The sequence below is a fragment of the Calliphora vicina genome, chromosome 5 (genome assembly GCF_958450345.1).
Source record: "Calliphora vicina chromosome 5, idCalVici1.1, whole genome shotgun sequence".
Classification (NCBI taxonomy): domain Eukaryota; kingdom Metazoa; phylum Arthropoda; class Insecta; order Diptera; family Calliphoridae; genus Calliphora; species Calliphora vicina.
Window position 1 is genome coordinate 97,511,187 of NC_088784.1, and position 26,477 is coordinate 97,537,663.

The window sequence follows — 26,477 nt, forward strand, 5'->3', positions numbered from 1 at the left end:
TGAGATTTTCAAAAATTTGTATGACAAATAGATGTTCTGCTAACATCACGATTTTGTACATTGAAACAGGTTTGTTTACTGGAAAGTAAAAAAAGGTAAATCAGGAGGATTTGATTCGGAGAACAAAATATGAGAATTAGTTCAAAAACTAACTTCTAAAACGTTTCGTTTTACAGATTTGAAATCTTCAACTTTTTACAGATTTGAAATCTTCAACTTAAATCTTTGATTTGAAATCTTCAACTCATAAAACATTCGAATTTGTATGTATAATACATTCAAATTTGAAAATGTTAAGTTTCGAATCGTTTTACGGAGTAACTTTGGGGTAACTACTTGAAATTTGTTAGTGTAATTTTAATCATTTAAAGATTCATTTAGATTTCTTTCGATTGGAAAAAAAATATCGAATTTGTCTGTATAAAACATTGAAATTCGAAAATGTTTAGTTTCGAATCGATTTACGGAGTAACTTTGGGGTAACTTAAAAGACAAGTGAATAAATAAAATGGGATTCAATTCAAAAACAAAAATGTTCGAATTTGAAATTCCAAACTGTTTAGTTTCGAATATATTTACGGAGTTACTTTGGCATAAGTTGGAAGACAAGACAAAGTTAATCTTACTTGAAATTTTTAAGTGTAATTTAAATCAATTATTGTTTTTTTAATTAGAGATATAATGAAAAACAAATTAGAGCTAGTAGTCAACAAATAACTTGTAATTAAGCATACTTTCATTTTGATTTCTTTCGAATATAAAAATGTTCGAATTTGTCGGTATAACACATTGAAATTTGAAAATGTTTAGTTTCGAATCGATTTACTTTGGGGTAACTTATAAGACAACAAGTTAATCCTATAATCCAACACAAAATTTTTAAATGTAATTTTATTTAATTAGTATTTTTTTAATAAAAGATACAATGAAAAACCATTTAAAACAAATTCAAATCAAATAGCTTGTGTTTAAGCATATTTTCATTTAGAATAAAGTTTTTAAATCCCATTAAGCATTTTTATTGGAATTCAAGTTGAAAACAAGTGTAATTCAAGTCTTGAATTATAGTCAAGCAATTGAATTTGGGGTATTACAAGCCATATGTTTTTAGTTTGAAAAATATTGAATTTTTTCAAATATTTTTCAAGTTTAAAACATAATTATATTTGTATTTAATTAAAATTCCAACAAAATGTTCAAGTGCTTGAATTTTTGGGGATTTGGTAATTATTGGTATCGATTTCAATTAATTTAAACTCTTTTTTGAACTCACTTTTAATTCAATTCCTTTTATAATTCTTTTTTTTTCCAAATAACTAAGTTGGATGTTTATCTTGAAAATGTTGCAATAATATCTCTTTCCATGCACATGAAAACGCACACAGATGACACTTAAAATTATGTACCTCAGCCGGCAGATTGGTATTGAAGCGACCAAATCTTTGATAGCAAATCTCCTTAACATTTCTGGGTAAATTCTCATTTAAATTTGGCAACAACAAGGAGTTAATGTTTTTTGTATCATCAGTCAATTCATTAATACGAAAAGCACCGGTGGTGGTGGTAGTGGCTGCAGGTGATACGGAAGACGATGATGAAGTTGATGCCACTATTTTGGTGGTTTTATTTAGGCAATGAAAATTTATAAGACTTTCCACACCATTATCGCTGGGCTCTTCCAAATATTCAATATTCAAGGGAGAAGTTTTTGAAGTCTCATCTGGCAAGGTGGTGGTATCATCATTGAGAAATTCATTGACCATATTAACGAAAAACTGATCGGGAGATTGGCATGAATCCAAACGGGTACAACGTTCATTTTCCACACTCAAGTGAGAGGTACTGGTCAGGGCACTGCTGATTTCATTTAGCTCATCCATTATAATGAAATCATTGTCACCAAATTTCAATTGATCTGTAAAGAAAATCGAAAAGAAACGTATAAGCAAAGGATTACAAAATTTTTATTTAATTAATATAATTCTTTTTTTTAAATTTCAAAAAATAAATACTAATAATACCTACTTGTTTTTTATTTTTGTTTTTAGTTTTGTTTTATATAGATTTTGTTTTTCTGAAATAAAACTCTTTTGTTGTTGTTTTTTTTTTTTGGTTTTTTATTTTAAATTTCTGTTGTTGTTTTTATTTGTCCTCAAAATTAAATACGTTTCATTTTTAATATTAATTTTCTTTTTTGTTTTTGTTGTTGTTTTTTATACTAAATATATAATATAATAATATTGTATATAAACGTTACCTATTACGTTCTTTTTTTATTTCCATTTGTATATTAATAATTATGTGTTTTATTTTTTTTTTTAAATTTTTCATTATTTTATTAATTTCTATATTCTTTTCTTTTAAAAACTAAAAAATATTTTTATTTAAATTTAATTTAACAAACTTAAAAATTAATAAATAAAATCTCATTGTTGAAAAAAAACTTACAGGTATTTGAACAGTGTATTATTTTTGTTGTGGTTGTTGTTAGGGTGTAGAGGATGTGGGGGGAAAGGTGGGTTGGGGTTAAAGTGTTTGTTTTTTTGTTATTATTTTTATTGAGAGGAGTTATGGTTATGTGGGGAAAACTATAGTATATTTAACAGTGATGTATTTTTTTTATACAAAAAAAAATAGGTCTAAACATATAAAACATTGTTAGCAAGAAATTTAAAAATTATTTAAAATTTCGTATTTGAAATGGCACAATTTTGAAATTGTTAAACTTATAGTTTGGAGTTATTAACAAAAGATTTTAAGCCTTTGAATTCGGAATATATTCCTAGTCTTTGTTGCAAGAATATATTTTGAATGTAAATTTTATCTCAAAAATCAGTATCTTAAAATTTCAAAACTTTTAAAGCCAATTTATGAAATTGTCTTGATTGAAATTTACCACAAGAAACATAAAGGGAGTTGAAACGCCTTTGAAAACTTTGCAACAGTCTTAATTTCAATAATAAGGGATATCTCACATGGTAGTATATTTGCAAGAGTAGCAAGAGCCCAAACTACTCCTGCAAACCTTGCATATGTTGCAAATACAGCATTTGCAAGATATGCAAGGTTTGCAACGGAAAGTGATTTCCGCTAATAATAACAATAATAGCGGCACTCACACTTGATGGTATATTTGCAAGAGTAACAAAATATTCTACTACATTTGGTGAACAAAGCATGGAAACAGTTTTCAATTGTATGGCAAATTAATAGCGGAAATCACTGTTCGTTGCAAACTACCCTTGCAAACCTTGCAAACCTTGCAGATGTTGCAAATGCTATATTTTGTTGTTGTGTTACTGCAAAATATAAAACTTATGCTAGATTTTCAACATATGAAAGGTTTTCAGGTTAGTTTGCAATTAAGAGTGATTTCTCCTATTGATTTTTAACTATTGGGTCTTGCAAATATACCAGGCTTGTTTACAATATTCATTTTTTTTGCAAATTTGCTTAAGTGTAGTAAATCACATAAAAGAAGTTTAATATGAAATGCAAATTGTTTTTTGCAAATCATTTTGCATTTTATACCGAGCTCCATTATTTTCATTTATTTAACTGTTGTGTTTTCTCCAACTGTAGTAATTTTACTAGACTTATCATATTTACAAGGTTTTTACATAAGAAAACTCATAAAAAAATTCTGTGAGATATCAAACAAGCGTTTTATGTTAAATAAAATATATTTTAAAAAGTATTCAATTTGAAAGAATAAATACTCTACTAGTAACAAGTTTTTTTACTAATAAAGATCAGGAAATGTCTTCAATTTTTAGAACCTTCAGACTGCCTTAACCTTTATAAAAAGCAGCAAATTCAAATCAATGAATAAATTTAAGGCTGGAAATTGTTAAATGTAAAACAAATAAGTTTACCCTTTTTCAAAAGGCTGAAATGGAACTGCAACTATATTTCCATTGTAAAGTTAAATTTTTTAAAATGATTAAATTTAAATCAAACTATTAAAATTTCCTCTTTCAAAAGATGGAGCTGCATGCGAACCAGATCCGAATTTCCTTTTAACAAATATTTGAACCAGATTTTGAAAACTTTAATGTTTCAATAAAGCCAGAATTTTTGTACCCAGTTTATCGTGCATCAAAGTAACTCGCTTTATATAGCAGGTAGCAAATATATAAGCAAAGGACCCATTCTGAAAGTAAAAGAGAAAGCATTATTTTCTGTCTGGTGACACCTCTCTGTAGTAAAAGCTGGATTCGATTGTATTTAAAAGTTCAAACTGCTTAATTTCCATAGATTTTAAATATATTTATTTAAACTTCCCTTATAAGGGATAATAATTATTCAGATCTCTGCTAAGTGAATATTTTGATTGGAAAACTCTTTAAAACAGTGGCCGGTACAATGAGAACATACCACATTTGTCATGTAGATGTTTATAATTGCATTTTTCTGGGCATTTTTCAGCTGCAGCAGTTGTTTTTATAAATAAAATTAAAAAAAAATTTTGAAATCAGTGGCAGGCTCAAAGAGAAAATATCACATTTTTAAGAGTTTTTGTTTCTAATACATTTTTCTATGCATTTTTCAACAAAATCAGTCAATTTAAACAGTTGAATTTCAATTAATTTTAAATATATTAAAACTTCTCATATCCAGCTCTATATAAAGTGAATACATATATTGAAAAACTGTCTCTGCTTTAAATCAGTGTCCGACTCAAAGCTAATATGCCACATTTATGTTTATAATTACATTTTTATGTGTCGTTTTTCATCTGCAGAACTTTTTTAACCCTTTCCCTGTCCTGTGCATCACATATGATGCACAGCCAGTTGCTTTCACACGTCCGTGCATCACATATGATTCACAAATTATATTCAGCCTTATCATGAAAGGCGTAGTCGTTTTACGACAACGACAGTTTCGTACTAGATTAAAGAAATTATTCAATCTGCTTCATTAATCTAGTACGAAACTGTCGTTGTCGTAAAACGTCTGCGCCTTACATGATAAGGCTGATTATTTTTCAATTAACAAAAAAACTTTGGACGTACAGCAAAATTTTTTTTTGTAGGGGGACAGGCGAAGGGTTTAGAATAAAAAAATAAATATTTTGTAAATCAGTGGTCGGCATAAAGTAAAAGTATTTGTTTCTAATTACACTTTGAGATGCTTTATTTTATGAAAACATGTCCTTTTTAAATTTAAACTGTTTTATTTCAATTAATTTTAAATATATTGAAACTTCCCATTCAGCTCTCTGCTGTTGCTTTAAATCAGTGTCCGGCACAAAAGGAAAATGTCAAATGTGCAAATGTAATGTTTATTATGCATGCAGCACTTTTTTTGTTAGAAAAAATTTAAAATCATTTAAATCAGTGGCCGGCACAAAGAGAACATGCTACTTTTTTAAGTGTATTTGTTTTTACATGATTTTTTCGGGATCAGATTTCTTTAAGAAAAACAATTGTTTTTAAAATTTGTACAATTAATAAAGATTTTAGAATATTTTACCTTATTTTTACTTTTTTTAACAATCTATTGCTGGAGTAGTTGTGAGTACAAATATTGTACAATAACATTTTAAACACTTTTCTTCATTCAGTGTTTATATTTCTCAAAACATATGCCTTAGGATCGAGCTAGCTTTCAACCAACCTAGTTGAGACATCAATTTTATTTTTAATTTATTAATTTTCATGAAAATAAACCAAAACGCTCGGCCCTTGATGCCTATGAGTGCTAACCACTGCTTTAACTAGCTTTTAAAAGTAATTGGGAAAAGTACACAATTTTTGAGGTTAAGGATGATTTTTTTTTGTTAAAGAAATGTAGCTAAATGCTCTGTTAATTTTAATAGCCAGCCTTTATTAAAGAACAAACCATATTTTAAATTGCTGCTCTACTGTAATGAAGTATAATTTTAACCCCAACATGTTTCTTTTGGAGGTTATGTATAAATTATAACCTATAAATTTTTTAAAATTTAAATAAGTTTTGAAATTTATAGCTAAACAAAGTTAAATATGTTAAAACCATGATTTTTTCTCACAAAATTTTGTTTCTAAAATGTATGTATTTTTATATAAGATACATATAAACATGTATATATAATTTGTTTTGCATTCTTAATAATTAAATTTTATTAAAAACAATATTTTATTTTCGGTTTGTTTATTGTAATAGGTACTAAGAATATCATTTTATGTTTCAAGTTCTATTCTGTAATGTATGTATATAAATTTGTTAACAATTATTTATTATTATTATTATATTGTTTTAGTTTTAACGTTTAATCTCTCAAATATTTTTTTTAAAAAAACTAAAAAAATTTACAAAAAAAAAGATATGTAATAATAATAAATAAAAAGTAAAGTTTTGTATTTTTGTCACTAATTCAATATGGCATCCGTTAAAATAATTTTGTTTATTTTGTTAGTTAGTTTTATAACTTTTGACTATTTTTTTGTTCGTTTTTCTTTGTATATTATGTAAGTAATATATTAATATATATATTTAGTTTTGTTTTTTTAAATTATATATGTATATGTAAATGTTTTAATTATTATTATTTCCATTTTTCATTTTATTGTATATAATATATAATATGGTTTTTGTTTTATTAATCATTTTTTTTTTGCTTTCATTTTCTTTATAAATGTATATATTTTTGGTTGTTTTCTTTGGAGTATATTGTTCGTCATTTATTTATTTTTTTTATATTCTTTAACTATTTTTTCTTAATTTCTCTCTGTTTAAAAACTATTTTCCATTTTATTATAATTAATATATTCTTTCTGTTTTTAAATATAATTATGTAATTTGTATATATGATAAATATTTAAATAACAATAACAATTCTTATAGAACTAAAAAAATAATATTAATATTTTATATTTTGTTTTGTTTTCTCTATTTTTTTAACAAATAAAACAATATAGAATTAAAAATAATTAATAACAACAAAATATGTAGATATGAAACAAAAAAATAAAATTAACAATTTCTTTAAAAAATAAAAGCTTTAAAATATAAGAATTATTTAAATAATAAACAAAAAAAATTAACAAGGAAAAAATTTGTAATTATTTTATTAACTTAAAGTAAACATTTTATGTTTGTTTTCTATTTTTTTTTTTTAAAAAAATAAAGAAAGTTTACTTTGAAAAATATTTTTTTTTTAAATAAATTTTCTTATTATTTTTTATCTAAAATGTTATATTAGAATTTTTCATATGAAAAGCAGTCTATACTGTATTAAAAAGTTGTGTTATATTATAAAAATGTAACCTTCTAACATAAATATAACAAGATATGCATTTATATGTCAAAATATGCTTTTATGTGAAAATAAGCTTTTACGTCAAAACATGAATTTCTGTCAAAATATGCCTTAACACTGTAAATTAAACAGTAAATAGACTGAATTAAAAACTCAAACATTTTGAAAATACAGAGGTCTTACTCCGTAATACGCTTCGAAAGGAATTATTTTAAAATTTCAATGTATGAATTGTAGAAATTTTAAAAATGTCCATTTTCAAATTGACAATATTTTACATTTCTATTTATATGTATACGTTTTAGCCTCATTTTAACGATAAAAGTATGTATTTATGTCAAAATAAGCATTTATGTGAAAATATGCATTTATGCGAAAATATGCATTTATGTCAAAATATTCCATTATCACTGTAAAATAAACAGTAAATAGACTGAATAGAAAACTCAAATATTTTGAAAATACAGAGCTCTTACTCCATAATAGGATTCGAATTGAAATATTCTCAAATATCAATGTATGAATCATAAAAATTTCAAAAATTTTCATTTTCAAATCTAGAATATTTTACATTTAAATTTTGACTTACTTTTAGCTTAATTTTCACGATAAAAATATGTATGCATTTATGTTAAAATATGCCATTGTCACTGTAAAATAAACAGTAAATAGACTGAATAAAAAAAACTCAAACATTTTGAAAATACAGTGGCCGGCACAAAGGGATCACTCCTCATTTGTAAATGTATTTGTTTCTAATTAGATTTGTTTACCACTTTTTCGGCTACTGTATATCAAGGGATCACGCAACATTTGTAAATAGATTTCTCTACCCCTTCTTTTTTACATAAAAAACAAGACACATTTTTGTTAATCAGTGGCCGGCTCAAAGCGATCTTGAAACATTTGTAAATAAATTTGTTTCTAATTAGAATTGTCTAAGCCTTTGCCGGCTACAGCATATTTTTTATGTAAAAGCCCTGCCAAAACTGTTTAAATTAGTAAACGAAACATAAAGATAATGCATTTTCCGGCTTTTGTAGAAAAAAGGCAATCAGTGGCCGGCACAAAGTGAACTTGACACTTTTGTAAGTGTATTTTTTTCAAATAACATATTTCTATGACTTTTAAAAGAACAAACTTGAATTCTTGTTTGAATTTGTATAAAAAATATTCATCTTTTTGAAGAAAAAAAAGACGAAAATTTATTAAATCAGTGACCGGCACAAAGAGAACATGCCATATTTTTAAGTGAATTTGTTTATATTTATAGGTTTTTATGACTACAGCAATTAAAAGAACAAGTAGGTTCTACATTTCAATAAAGATTTTAGCATTTTTTAATCATAAGCTTTTTTTTACCAGGCGATCTTTGACAGATTACTTTAAATTTCGTAATTATCGAAAGGATTCCGAACGTAGTTTGAACAAAAATTCTTTGTCGGGATCATCGAAACACGATCACGATATAAATACCAGGTTAACTCCCTAATTCGATTCGAAAGGAAATCTTTTCGAATTTCAATGTATTTAGCACGCATTTTTGAACATTTTCGTTTTCAAATTGAGTTACTCAGTATTCGCCCAGGTGATCATTGACAGATCCGTAGTTATTGATAGGGTTCAGAGAACGTAGTTTTAATAAAATTCCGTTTGATTTTGTAAATATGCAAAGGTTTGAATGCTTCTCAATTTAGGAACTTCGAAACACGAACCTGGGTGATCTTTGACATATAAATATTTGAAAAATGTTTTATTGTTTGAAAAAATCTAAAACTGTTTTAAACAAAACTATTTTTCAAAGTAAATTTTCTTTTAATATTTTAAAATATTCAACAACTTTTCTAAATTTCTTACTAATTAATATTATTATTGTTTAATTACTTTAAATTTAACGGTTTTTTTTATAAATAATTTTTTAAATAAAATTAATTCGAGTTTTAAAATATTTTCCCCTTTTAAAAATTAATTTTAAAAAATATTTTTTGTTTAACAAAAAATTCAATTCAGAAAATATAATTTTATAATTTTAACAAAAAAAAAAAGAAAACAATGTCTTAAAAATTTGTTTTAAAAATTATTAGCTATACTTTCAGTGTTATTATAATAATAATTAATATTTTGTTTAATTCTTTTTATAATTTTTTTTATACTTTTCATAAAATTTAAAAATTCTTTATTTAAATTTTAAAACTTAACAACGAGTAACAAATAAATATATTCTTTATATATATATTTTTGTTTATATTGTATAATTAAATTTTATTTTTTAAATAAAATTTATTTTTCTTTTCATTTTCTTTATTATAATTTCTCTGTTTAAATAACATTTAATGTTAGAGCACATTGTGTTTAAATTAATTAAATTGTATTTATTTATTTTAATTTTTATTTTTTTTTAACAAAAAACAACAAACAAAAAATATAATTAAAACAAATTAACGAAAGAAAAAATTAGATTTCAAAACTTAATATTTATGTTTTAAAGATTTTTAAAAACTTTTTTATAATGGCACTCATTTTCTATGTTTTTTTTTTAATTTTCTTTATTTTTTATATATAATTAGTTAATATTATTGGTTTAAATATATTATTTTGACTAAAAAATAAATTATATGGTTTTTCTTTTAAATATATATTTTGTTTTAATTATTATTATTATTATAATTTGGGTTTTAGTTAGTAATAATCAACAAATATATAATCATTAACTTTTATGTTTTGAAATTGTTGTTTTGTTTTAAATGTAAGTTTATAATATGTATAATTAATAATTAAATTGAGTATAAATTTGACTAAATTATAAAACAAAACAATTAATTAATTAATAAGTTAATGTTTTTCTTTTTACTTTGTATTAGAGTTCTGTTTGCATTTGTTCATTTGAATTGTTTTAAATGTCAATTGTTTGTAAATGAATTATCAATTTTTTTTTTATTTTATTAAGGAAAATAAAAGCGAAAATAATTTGTACTAAATTTTGTAATAAAAGAAAAATAAAAAACAAAAAAAAATTATGAAAGTATAACAGATTTAGCAACCGATATCCAAGTCAGAATTTGAAATTTGTATAGGGAACTTCTAAATATAAGTTTATGTGTAAGTATATCTCATTTGATAAGGGGGCTTTTAAGATTTCCATAGATATTTAGTTGAAATATTCAAAAATATTAAGGGCCCTCCTTAAGATTATACGATATCTATTTAGTACTATTGAAATTTGAGATGATAACTAATATGTTATTTAATCGTTTAGGTCGTCACCTCATTTGGTTTATGCAAGTTATTAGATTAGTCTGGTTTTGAAATTGTAAATAAAGTTTTGTATCCAATATTTTACAACATTTTATCATGATAAACTAGTTATCAAATTTTTAAATTATAATTTGCTCTAAATTTATTTAAAAGTTCTCCTTCTCTCTCTACTTTATAACAGTAAAAACATCCTGCTATATTTTAAAGAGAGATGTGCAACAACTTCAGTCTAAGGGCCTGATTCAGCAACACGATCGGAAAACAATTTTCAAATATTTTGTATGAAAATCTCTCAGTTTTCAAATAATCCCCTTTGTTCTGTAAATCGAATCCGAGTAACATTTTTGATTTTAAAACGAATTCATATGATTTGGTGTTTTGTAAATAGTTTTACTTTCTTGTACACAAACATGTTTCAGAACATCAATTTGTCAATTACTCGCTTTTGAAAATCGCTAGTTTTTGAAGTCACTGGATACAGAATAGCGGTGAATATTTGATGTGAAAAAGTGTTTTTGAATCAGCATCTAAGTCTAGAACAATATAAGTAATTAGAACCTCAATTTATGAAACGTTAAGCCTTTTTACTGGAATTCAAGTGTAATTCAAGCCTTGAATTATAGTCAAGCAATTGAGTTATAGTTAAAAGGAAACATAAATTCAAGCCATATGTTTTGGTTTGAAAAATATTTAATTTTTTCAAATATTTTTCAAGTTTAAAACATTTAAAACATTGCATTCAAGTCAAATTCCAACAATATGTTCAAGTGCTTGAATTTTTGGGTCTTTGATGCTTATTGGCTTCAAATTTCAAACTTTTCCCTAGTATTGTTTTATTGAAACACAGTTGATTTTAAAAAATTAGTCCCTTAACTTAATCAGCCCAATTATGAATAAAAAATTCACCGTGAGTTTTTTCCCCGGCAGTTTTTTCCCATTGAATTTGAATAGGAAAAATGGGAAAAGGGAAAAAACTCCCGGGGAATTTTTATTCATAATTGGGCTGAATATATAGCAGCGAAAACTTGATAATACCATTATGACTTTACTGAGTAACATACTTTGTAAGCATTACTTTGAAGTAGTTTAGTAATGAATTGCTTTAGTTGTGTCATCCCGCACTTTGGGATAGCTTTTCCGAAAAAGCTAGACCTTGATCTGCGTATTTAACAAAAGCATGGAACTAGCTTTTCACCTGCATGTCCACATTGTGGATTGGATAGCCCCAACAAAAACTTGGCAATGACATTACTGACTAATACACTTTGTCTACATTACTTAGAAGTAGTTTAGTAAATTTTGGCTTTTTATTTGACGCATAAATAGTTGTATCATCCTGTATTTGGAATAGCTTTTCCGAAGAAACTAGTTGATCTATTATGGATGGCAACCGAACTAAAGTTGGGTTGACAGCTTACAAAATGGTATTAAAGATGACAACTGACAGCAAGCATTTTCTGTTGCCAAATTGGCAATCAGAAATTTGTGGTTACACTCTGAAGTTCGGTTGCCATATATAATCGACGAGTAGACCTTGATCTACGTATTTGCAAATAGCATTTCCTAAGCAAGAAATTACCCCTTCATCTGCATGTCAACATTTTATAAATAGCCTGGCAAAACCATGGCAATGACATTACTGATTACATTACCAAGAAGTTGTTTAGTAATGTTTGGATTTTATGCCTAAATAGTTGTTTCGTCCTGCATTTGGCAGTATATTTTATGTATTCCTACTCAAAAGTCGAATTTTCCAAGTTTCGATACCACTAAAACTACTTACAAGTAATGACTTTAATAACTCATTGATAGTTAGGTCTCACAAAAGCTGTTGTCAGTAAAAACAGAATAAGCTGAATTTAATGACTAGAAAATAAACCAATTAATAAGCCATTATTTGACAACTTCCAAGTAATGCAGATGGTATGTAGTAGTCATTGAAAAGTAAGTTATTCAAAAGTAACAAGTCATTATTAAGTTATGAGTGGCTGAAAATGTTGGTCATTTAAATTGTATTTATTTATTATTAAAAAACAAACAAAAATTCTATAGGATTTAATCTCTAGATCTTCTTTAAATTTTAAATAAATTTTGATAGTAAATTCATGTTTTTGGCACTTGTGAATTATAGAAAATTTAAAACTAATCAATTTTGTTGCAGTATTTTTATTCATAGATTTAAAAATAGATTAAAAATCTCAACAAATTTTTGGCACTTGAAATTTACATTTATCGAAACAAATTATACACTATTAAAGTTTAACAAAAAAAATTTAAAGAAGAGTCAAAAGAAACCGTTTAAAACTTGCTAATTATAGCTGAAACAATCATTAAAGATCATTTAAAATACTCAATTGAATTTTTGAAATACTTTTTTTGCCAGTTTTTGTAATCAAGCGAAGAACAGTCATATCAAATTTAGAATGATTTGAAATCAAGTCCATTCCTCTAATATCAAACGTTTGAAAATCATTTGATAAATATTTGAGAATAAGCTAGTCTTATCATATTGTTTCCAAATCTATTTCAAAACTATACAAAATCCTTGCTAAATGTCAAATTTGATGATTGATTTGATTCCAAATCTTTTCTTCAAATAACAAACGTTTGAGAAGGATTTTATATATATTTGAAAATGAAGAACGGTGAGTAAAATATATTAACAGCCTAGGGCCTCCCAAACAAAATTCATTAATTTACATGTAATTTGTTGTTGTTGCAAGACTTAGGTTTTTGACAGCAGACTTAGGTTTTTAGTCTCTCAGTAACGATTCTATATATATATTTTATTCTATGGCCCTATACACAAAGCTTTATTCTCAAATTGTTTTCAAATCTAGATAATTTTTGAAATGCTTTTTCATAAACTCAGCATTAGTTTTAGGTTTGAGAATGCTTTGTGAATAACATCTGACATCAAATTGAAATTTGAAATTCCATGCTGTATAAAGGCTCGAGTAACCCTTGAGAAACCTTTGAGAATTACATTTGATCACATATTCAAACAAGATAAGTAAATTAAGTGAAAATATTTACATTTGCTTTTAAGATTTCCAAAAAATCAAATAGAAAATGTAAACTAGATGTGGGTTGTAAAAGCAATATCGATCATAAAGTTCTACGTTTTTTTTTAAAGAATGCTTTCATTTTTGTATATCCGGTATTGTGCCAATGTTATAAAAACACTTGAAGTTTGTAATTTGTTTGTTAAATTATTGACAAAACAAAAAATATAGAAAAATCTCATGATTGTGAACTAGAAATTGTTAAAGAAAAAAAAAGAAACACATAAAAATTATTTTCCAAAAACGAATTCAAAATCTAGAACTGACTTTAAAATGAAATATTTTTAAAGAAAATGTAATATTAATTTAAAAAAATTAACAAAAAAAATTTAAAATTTTGAAAAAAAAAATTTAAAATTTTGAAAAAAAAAATTTTAAATTTTGAAAAAAAAAAAAAATTAAATTTTGAAAAAAGTATTCAATATTAAACACTGACTTAAAACTGAAATATTTGTAAAGAAAATTTAACATTCATTTAAAAAATATTTTAGAAAAATTTAAATAAAATTAACTGCAAATGGAACTAACTGTTAAATTCATAATAAAATTTTTCCTTTAGAGTTCAAAATCTTTTTCATATTATATGAAATAAATTTATCAAAATTTGCTAAAATTTTATTATGAATTTTTAGGCTTTTTTTTATATTTAAGCTCTTTTTTTAATAAATTTTTAAGGAGGTTTAAATAGTTTTGTCATTTCATTTTGTTTAAAAAGTTGTGGTTTAGTGTAAATTTTAAATTATTATGATTTCTGTTTTAATAGTAACTACATTTTTGTTATAGATGAACGAGTAGTGTTTTAATTTTTTTAAATTTATTATTTTCTTTTTTTTTCGTTTCAACAACAAACAGTACTTTTTTCAATTTTTTTTATATATTTTACCATTTAACAAACACATGTATAACAAACATTCTTCTGACATTTAAAACACTTTTACAATTATTTTATTTTAGGCTTTTTAAAAAAAAAAAAACTTCAACAATTTCTTTAAATCTTTTTTTTATACATTTCTAACGTAACAAACTTCTTCCTTATTCTTCTTCTTCATCATTTCAATATATCTATATGTATTTATGTATGTATGACCAGTTAAAATTTCATTTTGTATTGCCTGTTTTTAGCGGTAAGTTGTTTTCATTATAAAGTTGCCTATTTTTAGGAGGGTTGGGCTAATAAAATCTTTAAATATAATTTCCCATTTTCTTTTTGGTTTAAGTTGACTTAGAATTGACTAATTGTTTGATATTAAAATTGTTTTGAATGAAGTTTAAAAAAAAATAACAAGAAAATATATTTAAAGATTTCTTTTCATTAATTATATACCTATTTATAATGTATATAAATTGTTTGTATTTATGTATATGAAATGTGAGTATATTTTTGTTTGTATTATATATTTCTTCGATTTTCTTTTTTATATAAGAATGTATAAATAATATATAATATCTCAATTTTTATTCATTTGTAGTAGAATTATTGATGTGTTTTGTATATATTTGGCAACAAATAAACACAGTACGTTTTCTTTACATATATTTTTTTCATTAAATTTATGTATATATGTATGTAAAGTATGTTTATATAGTATGTATGTATATAATTTTACTTATTTGGTTTTTCTCTTTCTTTTTTTAAAAAAAAATAATATGCAATTTCTCTAAAAAAAAAAAAATTAGTTGTTTGTTATATTAGTTTAACTAAGTTTTCTTTCTTTTCTAATTTTCGAATTTAACTAAATTAGAAAGCTAATTGACAAAGTTACATGTTGTTAAACTAAATAATTGGTTTTTCTTTGAATTACTTTAGAATTAAAATCAAAACTGAAAACAGAGTACTTTCAAAACGCTCTATTGAAATTGTGGAAAATGATTTCCCAAGGCTCTGCTAATCAAATATGTAACTCTAGTCTCGGTTTAAATGTTACATAGCTAGCAATTTTATCGATTTTGGAATAGTTTTTTTTTAATTTTAAAGAACTTTTCAATAGCTATAAAATTAAACTCATAAAATATTGGCACTAAACCAGATATTGGCACTTGAACGAACCCATTCATACGATTTGGCTGTGTCGCCTTGATGCTTTTACAAACACCTAACTTTAGGCAAACGTTTCTCTTATAAATTTTGTGGAACTACTATGGCTAAGGATTCGAAAAATATTTATCTGTCTCTCAGTTTGTAGCAATCAAACCTTCATTCTAAAAAGTTAAAGAACGATATCAATGACAAATCTTTAGCCATAATCATCGAGATTTGTTTACTATTACAAAAATTCTCCACAATTTCTAGAGAATATTCGGTATTGTGAAAATTCGTATTTTAAAAAATTCTCAAAAACTTCTCAAATGTTCATTTTTCATTCGAGAATTATTCGAATAAATTATCGAATATTTGGAGAGGTTGGTATTTATTTATCTGTCTCTCAGTTTGTGGCAGCAAACCCTTCATTCTTAAAGGTCAAAGAACGATATTAATGACGAATCATTAGCCATAATGATAGAGATTCGTATTTTAAAAATTCTCGATAATTTTACAAACGTTTTCATTAGAGAATTATTCGAAAAAAATATCGAATGTTTGATGGGATTGGTATTTGTTTATCTCCATTATTTTTTCTCTCAGACTCATGCTAGTATAATTTAAGTTTCTATGTGTGAGCCGGACCTTTGAAAAGTTATGACATTTTCATTTGATATCAAATGTAGTTTCAAACCTCTAATCAAATCTTTGAAAACATTTGAGAAAAGCCACCACTAATTGTTGAGAAAGCTATTATTTTCATATATGTACTATCAAATTATTCTCAAACGCTTTCATTTGAGAAAGGCTTTAATTTCAAATAATTCTCAATTTGAGCTAAAAATTTCAAAACTTTCATCGTATTTTTAGGACCATTTGAGAAAAGCCATCCATCCCTAATTGCTGAGAAAGCTATTATTTTCAATTAATATCAAAGTATTCTCAAATGTAGGCATTTGAGAAAGGCTTTGATTTCAAATCATTCTCAATTTGAGCTAAAACCTCCGTGATAGCTAGAAAACTATTGCAGTGAATGGATTTTCGCTCAGAAGCACAGCTAAACAAAGTCACTTAAATATTGTAACTAGTCTTTTAGTTTGAATTTTAATAACTTTAAATATATCAGACATTTCATTGTTTCATTATTTTCACATTAAGAGCATAACTTCAATTTCAGTGGAGCATAATCATTTCTAGTACTTCTTTACTCCTTTAATTGAATTGTTTTTTATTCGAAATTGAACTAAATCGCTTCTTTGCAAGTTCTTTTTCCTTAGTTACCTATAGTTATAATCACAATTATAAAAAAACAACAGAATCTCTTTACTCTTTTTGAGTTGAATTATCTTCTTTTTTCGAAGTCCTTTTGTTGTTGTAAAGTAGCTAGATTTAAAATCAGGCCTATCACACATTGCCTTCAGAATGTTTTCAAGTCTGTAGTTATTATTCCGACCGATTTTGTTTTCATTTCATCAGATTCTGTTTAATTTTCTTATTTCCCGATACGATTTTAATTTGACAACGTTTTATATATTGAAACAAAGGTCAAAGTAATTTAGGTTTATTAAAAATTTACTAAAAATAACTATAAATTAAACTTAGAAAACTGAACACTTTATCTGAAAAAGCAAACTACGAAATTAATTCCGTTTGCGATCGTATTGGATTTTGGTGACAAGGAAAGTTTATAGATTTTTTTTTAATTGAGACTATTGCTTTAGATAAAATAAAAGAACTACTTTACTCCTTAGAATTAACAGTTCTTAACCCTTTGACGACCATGGGGACACTGGTGTCCCAACACAAAAATATTGCATAACTAAATAACGAAATTTGAAATTTGAGTAGCCAGATTACAAACAAATTTTTTAATTTTTTAGTATCCAACTGTTTTAGATCACAATATGAAGGAAAACTATTCGAAATTGAACCATACATTGAACCCGATCAAAAGTGTAGTTCCCGAGTTAATAAAACAAAATTACCAAAGTAAAGATGGAAACTGAAACTAGTTCATTTATGATCGTTGCTGATAAATAAATGATCCCAAAATGATCTTAAAATATGCACTAAGCGGAATTTGCCTAGCAGACTTTTAAATTCAATTGAATGGATAGCTTTGGCTAAGTACTAAGGCAAAGAGCCCAATGTCAGTGCTAAATGATGGCTCATGTTTCAGTGCATTTTACTTCACTTTTCTTTATATTTCAAGTGATAAATTGGATATTTCATCTCTTATGTCCTTTTTTTGTACTGCCAATGTCTTCAGATAATTACGATACTTTACATAACATTGATAAAGTCAAATCAGGAGACCTGGCTAAATTTTCGTCTGCTGAAAAATTGAAAAAACATGAATGACTCCAAATGCTGGAATTCGGCAGCATTTACTTTAGAAGACATTTTATTTCCATTGCTTCAAAATGAAAAGATTGTATCATACACGTTTCAGAGTATTTGTCTTCCCCTTATTAAATATTTCAACATAAAGATTTGTTATTTCTTCTCCAATGTCTTTTTTTAGGTCTTCAATTAATTACGATACTTCGCATAGCTCTGGTGCAGTGAAATCTGGGGATCTTGCTAGTTCAATGACAAAATTTTCGGCAGAGGAATTCGTCTATATTGTCCTTAATCTAACCTAATAATGTCTTGAACTAGCCAGATTAAAAAAGCGTATAGACTACAGGAAACTTTATAGAACAGGCTCAAAGGTTCGAAATAATTAATTCTTCATTCAATTCCATTAAACCATTCATCATGAATTAATTCGTTGGCTTAATTCCGTAGTACTCCAAACGTATTGAATTCATACCTTTCTTTATAGAATTAATTGCCTATTGAATTATTCATGTTTTCTTTAATTCAAATACATTACTAAATTTCCTTAATTAAACCTAATAATGTTGTGAACTTGCCAGATTAATTCATTATTCAATTCCATTAAACCATTCATCACAAATTAATTCGTTGGCTTAATTCCTTAGTAGTCCAAACGTTTTGAATTCATACATTTCTTTATAGAATTAATTGCCTATTGAATTATTCATGTTTTCTTTAATTCAAATACATTACTAAATTTCCTTAATTAAACCTAATAATGTTGTGAACTCGCCAGATTAAATCATCATTCAATTCCATTAAACCATTCATCACGAATTAATTCGTTGGCTTAATTCCTTAATAGTCCAAACGTTTTGAATTCATACATTTCTTTATAGAATTAATTGCCTATTGAATTATTCATGTTTTCTTTAATTCAAATTCATTACAATATAGATTAATATTGAATATTAAATGATTCGAATTTTCTTCAATTCAATTCTATTACAAATTCAATCTGTAAGTGATTAAAAACAAATTGAATAAAGAAAAAAAATTTGAATTTAATTTGTACTAGATTTGAATGAAATTCAATTTATAAATGATTAAAAACAAATTGAATAAAGAAAACAGTATTTGAATTCAATTTGTATTAGATTTGAATTTAAAAAAATTCTATTATTCAAAGGTTGAATGAATCCTGTTTTGAATTAATTCCATTATGAATTGATTTAACAATGAATGAATTCTATTTGAATTTGAAGCTAAAGAATTTGATTTAGGGAATAAATTTATGAAATGATTAGCTGTTATTTCTAAATTACGAATTAAGATTTGAGTGAATTAAGCTCAAATTGAAATTGAATAGAAAAATATTTGAATCATTGGGAAAAATATTTAAACAATGACTTGTGCCAACTTAAAATTTGAAAATGTTTTTTTCAGTAGTAGGCTTCCAATGACACGCGCATGTTAAATGTCTGTGTCAATAGTAAGTCAGTACAGTTTCACTACTGACATTTCCTGCAGAGAATATATTTTAACTAAAACTTGATAAAATTTAAATTTATAATAAGGGAAACGTTATAGAACTGCTTAAATAAATTTGAAAAGCCAAAATTTTCAATACTTTTTGAGTCAAAGAATTTTAAAATCGTAGGGAGTGCCTGTTTTTGGTCAATTTAACTTTAAAATTTAGTTAAATTTATTTCTTTCAATTAAAAAAAAATTAAAGAAAAATATTAATTTTTTTTTATAAAATTAGTTAAATTGCATTTTGTTGTAGTTGCATTTGTTGTTGCTGTTATTGTTTTATTTTGAACTAAACTAGAGTTGGTTTTTAAATGTGTTTGTTTTTCCTTGGTTTAATTTATGTATATATATTTGTTTTAAGGTTAATTTATAATTAACTACTATTTGACTATTAAAAATTAACAATATATAATATATTATTATTTATTTTTCATTTTGTTAATAATTTGTTAAACTTTTTTTTGTTTTTTGTTTTTTCATTTCAATAAAAAATATGATGATGTGGCATCCAATAAATTCGTTTTGTTATCCTTTTTTTCATATATAATTGTTTTTTGTTTGTTTTAAAGGGGGAGTTTTTTGTTTTGTTTTTAAAATTTATAAATTTTTTTTTGTTTCAGTAAATTAATTAACATTTGTATGTTGTTTGTTTGTTTGGTTGGTTGTTTGTTTGACTTAGATATTTTTTAAGGTAAATATATATGTTGTATTGTATGTATGTTAATTTCTGTTTTAATATATATTTATTTAATTAATTTTTAACAGCTCATTTTCTTTTCTGGTTTGTTAACAATCCGGGTTGTTTTGTTATTTCAAATTTATGAAATTTATTTATTTTGTTCATTAAATATGTTTTTTGTTTTTGTTTGTTTGTTCTATGTGTATTTTGTTTATATTTGGTACTTGGTTTTGTTTTACTAATTTTATAAATTGTTTTTTTTATATATTGTTTCATTTTTTGTATTTTTGGTGTTAATTTCTTTTTGTTTTTCTTAGACAGTTTTTTTTTATTACAATTATAATTATATTTATAATTATTATAATAATAATTATTATGATTATGAAATTTTTGCTAATTCTATGTTATTTTAAAGAAAACATTATCTCATAAGTAATATTTAACACAGACACCAGATTCCAGGTGTCGTTTTAGGTGGGAGCTTTGTGAAAATGCTTTACCGCACATAAGGCAGCGGAATTTTTTCTGACCACCACATTCATATCTAAAGGCCACCACGCAATTGATTATTATTTTTTTGATTTTCGTTTTTTTTTTGTTTTCGTTTTTTTTTTGTTTTCGTTTTTTTTTGTGATTTGCGTTTTCAATTGTGGAAAAAAGTAGAGAAATGAAAAGAATAACAACAAGATGGTAAGAAATTTTACACAAATGTTTATGTTTCATGTTAAAAAAAATGCTTAAAATAGATGAACGAGAGCATGGGTGTGGGGTGGCTTGAGCATGCATTAAGTGTGGTATAAATAAGCTTTAGCTTAAAGCTTGTCTTAACATAAAGCTTAGATGATATGTTAGTACATCAGCTTAAAGCTTAAACTAATCGTTGGTAGTTTTATTTAGAGAAAAGCTTTATTTATAAAAGCTTTTTTTTTGGAAATTTTAAGAAAACTTTACAAAAGGTATTGACAGATGTCCAAAATTTTTATTTATTTACAAAAAATTTAAGAAATATTAAACCAAAGGCTTCAGAAGAATATTTAGAATACTTATAAAAGCTTTTGTATGAAAATAAACTTAAGAAAAACTCTTTTAAATAGTAAAAGCTTTTTTAATCATTAGGGAAAAGCTTTATAAATAGCCAAAAGCTTCTAAAGAAGTAATATATTGAATACTTGAAAAAAAGTTTTTGTAAAAAGATGAACCTTTTTAAAAAAGTAAAGCTTTTTCTTTAAATCGTTTGAGAAAAGCTTTATATATACCATGAAGTTTTAAAAACTCTATAATAATGAAGCAAAGGCTTCTGAAGAAGAAATATATTGAATACGTGAAAAAAGCTTTTGTAAAAACTTGTTTAAAAAATTAAAGCTTTTTCTTTAAAATTGTTAGCAAATTTTTAAATATGACCTGATGTTTTAAAAACTCTATAATAATGATCCAAAGGCTTCTGAAGGAGAAATATATTGAATACGTGAAAAAGCTTTTGTAAAAAAATTAAAGCTTTTTCTATAAAATCATTAGAGAAAAGCTTTATAAATAGCCTGATGTTTTAAAAACTCTATAATAATGAACCAAAGGCTGCTGAAGAAGAAATATATTGAAAACTTGCAAAAAGCTTTTGTAAAAACTTTTTTAAAAAATTAAAGCTTTTTCTTTAAAATTGTTAGAACAAATTTGTACGTATACCCTGATGTTTTAAAAACTCTATAATAATGAACCAAAGGCTTCTGAAGCAGAAATATATTGAATACTTGAAAAAAGCTTTTGTAAAAAAATTAAAGCTTTTTCTATAAAATCATTAGATAAAAACTTTATGAATAGCCTGATGTTTTAGAAACTCTATAATAATGAACCAAAGGCTTCTGAAGAAGAAATATATTGAAAACTTGAAAAAAGCTATTGTAACGAGATGAACTTTTATACAAAATTAAAGTTTTTCTTTAAATTCGTTAGGGTGTATAGATGTTTTAAAAGCTTTATAAAATAAATTAAAGCTATATTTTTAAAATCTCTTTAATAATGAGCCAAAGGCTTCTGAAGCAGAAATATATTGAATACATGAAAAAAGCGTTTTAAAAAAAATTAAGATTTTTCATTATAGTCGCTAGAGAAAAGCTTTATAAACAGCCTGATGTTTTAAAAACTCATATTAATGAACCAAAAGCTTCTGAAGAATAAATATATTAAATACTTGAAAAAAGCTTTTGTAACAAGATGAACAAAATTAAAGCTTTTTCTTTAAAATCTTTAGTGAAAAGCTATTTATATTTCCATATAAAATTTGTTAGTGTATTAGCTGACCTTTCTCATTACTAAAAGTTTTGAAAGTTTTTTGATTAAAATTAATTTAGAAAGTGCGCCTTAGATGGAAAATATATACAATTACAGAGATATCATCATAAAACTAAGTGGTGTGTGTGTTTTATATATAAACAATATTTTTTGTTAAATTTTATATCAATATTTATACGAATTTAAGTGATTTTCAGAAAGGGCCCTAATATTTGACCTAAGACCAATTCTGGACAGATTTGCAATATGATTTCTATATACATGTCTAAATGTGTTGAATTTTATATTGGTGTGGTAATTTCCGGTGGTTCTAGAGGGCCTATATGGGAGCTATGTCCAATTATATTATGAATTCTGTGCACTTGGAGCTTATTTCTCTCGAATAGTATCTAGTTAAAGTGATTTCCAGAAGTGGGCTCTATATAGTTTAGTAGTTCAAACATTTATCATGGAAAACGCCTATTCAGGAAGGACTAGGTTGAAATTATCAGCCCAATTATGAATAAAAAATTCCGCGGGAGTTTTTTCCCATTGAATTTGAATAGGAAAAATGAGAAAAGGGAGAAAATTCCGGGGGAATTTTTATTCATAATTGGGCTGTATATTTCCATTTCCTAGGCTTCGTCCTTGAAGCGATAAATGTCAAATTTGATCAAATTATCATAAACTTTGCTACCTGAACTTTGCGCTCTAGGTTTACAGCATGATTAAAATTGGGACACTAAACAAAATTTAAAACTATCGTTACTTTTTGACTTCCACGAAAACTCTTGATCAGGAAAATGTTAGAAGAACAAAAGGATCTCCAAAGAGAGCAACAATAATAAAAGAGGCGAAAGAAAAAACGCAAAATCTGCTCAAATTATCATTCAAAATTGCGATCTGTACATTTTTAACTGAAAAATTAAAAACTGTCGTACTTTTTGATTTTCAAAAAAACACTATGTTGATCAGGAAAATATGAGACGATCTCTAGAGAGAGCATCAAAAATAAAACAAAAACAATATTGGCAACCATGTCGACAGCCCCAATGAGATTTTTGCTATGCATTGGAAGGACATCGTTCTCAGAAAGTTGGAATATTGATTAATATGGCTTTGTCTGAAAGAAAGTTGGTGTGGTTCCAATTAAAATCAAGATATTATATGAAAAGCCAGTCGAACGTACGGACATCGTTCTCAGGAAGTTTTAAAAAGCTAAGGGGTTGGAATATTTATTAATATAGATTTGTCTGTAATTGCTATTGATAGAAAACACTATCCAGATCGTTTGTGTTTCGCTCACATTCGTTACAATGCAATTATGGTCATTCGTATTGCCTAGTACAGCGTTAGGCCAGTGATAGGCAGAGAGAGAGGGAGAGAGAGCATCAGCATCCAGCTTTTCAGTGATTGCTCTAAAAATGGATTCAATGGATGTATTTGTATTAAACATTTGAAGAGACTGCTGAATTTATATGTTTTTGGTACTTTTATCAACAACATCTGACATTTATTAAGAGATTACAAATCACTGATATTTTAAAGGTTGGGTATGGCTGTCTGTCCCAGCTTAGAATCAGAAATATTTGAGGAAAAAGGCCAAGTGTTGCAAAGAATTCATTAGAAATCATCAAACCTAATGCGCTAATTTTAATGGTTTTCAAAATTTATTTGAATATAAGAAGCCCTCCCTGTTAACAGGAACCACTATGTGATGGTTAGTGAAAGTGAATTTTTTATAACAATTTTAAGAATTCAAAAATTATTGGTTTAAAAACCAGTTGATTTACTTAACATGACTTTTTATTCCTACAAACAATATTACTTTCTTATAAGATTTAATAATTTTCGAATCATTTAATATATTAAGCTAAGTATTATGTATTGAGTCAAAGGTCAACAGTATTATTATGGTGAAAAGACAAAACTTGAAACATGAATTAAACGATAGTATGACTTATAAATTAAAATGAAGTTGTGTAGACTTAAATAATTAATTTAGTATTGAAAATTGTACGACTTACCTGATATGTCGCTGTAGAGAGCTAGCATCTTTATAACTTTTTAAACAATTATAACGTGGACATTGATAGCGACCATCGGCATTGATAAATTTAAATAAATCCGAAAATTTCAATTCATACCAATAGTCACGTATCAGTGACTGAGGGGGTGGTGGAGGCGGTGATGTTTGACAATTTGAGTTGCCAGGATTTGATAAAGATGACGATGAACAGCTGCTGGCACCACAAGCTAAAAATATATGTTGTTTTTTTATTTTTATTTTTTGAAAAGAAAGAGAAAACAAATATTTAGATTTTTTGGTATTTTGTCATTTGTTATTAAATACAATAAAATAAATTATAATAAATATTTAGTAATTAAATTTAATATTAAGAAAATTATATTTATTTTGTAGTGTTTTCTTTTTTTTGTATTTTAAGGAAAAAAATTATTTTGGAATTATTTTTTTTTTTAGTAGAAGAGTAGCAAAAGTTTGTATAAAGAGAAAAATTAACTATTTTTTTTTTAATGCGTTTTTAAGCACGTTGTTTTAGGTTTTTAATTTAATTATTTTAAAAAGAAAATGGTAGAAAAAGTATTTATAAAACAAAACAAAATAATATAAATAGAATAATTTAAAAATAATAATATTTAAAAAAAATGATATTTACAGTTATTGGTTTGAGTTTTTTTTAGAGAGAGAGAGTTTTGTTTTAGTGGTGTTGGTGATTTTTTTATGGTGTTGTTGATATTTATTTGTTGTAAGGATTTTTTGGCGCAAAATGAGCAGTCTATTCTAGATATTGAGCAAGCGAGCACTGGCGTTATATTTTTTTTTAAGTTAAACAAGCTGGGGATTTTTGGTTTATATTGATATCAAGACGAGAGTATGAGCTAAATGACACGCTATGAAATGATTGATTATTGCGGTGATTGTGATGATCATGATAATAATGAGTTTTAGTGGTGGTGGTGATGGTGATGATGGTGATGACGTTAACTGGATGGTTTAAGCGATCATTCCTAAATTGATCTGCAAATAAAATCTCCTTAAAGAGATAGAGAGAAAGAGAGAAAAACAAACAGAAAGAAACAAATCCTACTTAAAGCTAATTATGATAAAGAATTAGATAAAAATTATGGTTTTATTCTCAAAATAGATTTATTCAAAAGTACAAAAATATATGTATAGTAATATAGTAGTTATGTATAAGAGTATAAAAATATCTTAAGAATTAATAAGTCATATAATTTATAAGGGAATAATCTTTAGATTTGCATCAATATAAATACATTGTTTATGAAAAAAAGGAAATTTTTTTTAATACTAAAGAGGAATGTTTCAAATTATTCCTTATCTTTCCAATAAAATTAATTTAATTAAGGCAACATTAAATTATATGTTCTGTAATACGATTAATATAAATTTTAAAAGATTTCGAAAGTGAATTAAAAAAAAATTGTTTAAATTTCGTTGTATATTTGAAAAATTTTGAATAGCACTGTATTTAGGTGAGAAACAAGTGTTTAAAATATTAAAAATTAACTTTTTTTAATGTTCGAAAAAATTTCAAAGTTTTCGAACATAAAAAATTAGCTTAATTACTGTTAAATCGTTTAAATAAAGCCTTCCACTATATTTATATGATAAACAAGTGCTTAAAATATTGAAAATCACATTTTTCTCAATGTTCGAAAAAATTTCGAAATTTTCGAACATAAAAAAATAACTCAAACACAGTAAAATCGTTTAAATAAAGCCTTCCAGCTAAAATTAACATTAAATTTCAAACAAATTATTAAGAAACATACATAATAAAGTCAAATTTAAACATGTTTACCAACAATTTTACCAAATTTCGAAAGTAATTTGATAAAAACAGTAGAATAATTGCGAAAATATTGAATAGCGATAAACAAGTGTTTAAAATATTGAATACTACATTTTTCTCAATGTTTGAAAAATTTTAAAAATTTTCGAATATAAAAAAATGAACTCAAACACTTTAAAATTGTTTAAATAAAGAAAAATACATAATAAAATCAAATTTAAACTGTTTTCTGGATTAATAAATAAATTTGATC

The 26,477-nt window shown here is 25.2% G+C and overlaps 2 protein-coding genes across 4 annotated transcripts in view; both read right to left on the reverse strand.

Annotated features, from left to right (window-relative positions):
* The window catches only part of lola (longitudinals lacking), a 176,662-nt gene that overhangs the window by 87,783 nt on the left and 62,402 nt on the right, over positions 1 to 26,477 (reverse strand). The gene's annotated exons all lie outside the window — the stretch shown is intronic.
* LOC135959804 (uncharacterized) lies at positions 1,314 to 25,320 on the reverse strand. Its single transcript, XM_065510879.1, has 3 exons — positions 25,064 to 25,320; positions 24,413 to 24,641; positions 1,314 to 1,915 (listed from the first exon to the last, which is right to left on the reverse strand). Exons 2-3 carry the CDS (start codon positions 24,438 to 24,440, stop codon positions 1,317 to 1,319), a joined length of 627 nt encoding a protein of 208 aa, XP_065366951.1. The 5' UTR covers positions 24,441 to 24,641; positions 25,064 to 25,320; the 3' UTR covers positions 1,314 to 1,316.

Coding starts and splice junctions, on each gene's coding strand:
- LOC135959804 (XM_065510879.1), bottom strand. CDS start 24,440: ATGCTAGCTCTCTACAGCGACATATCAG. Junction 1,916..24,412: donor TCTCTACAGCGACATATCAG/GTAAGTCGTACA, acceptor TTTTCTTTACAG/ATCAATTGAAATTTGGTGAC.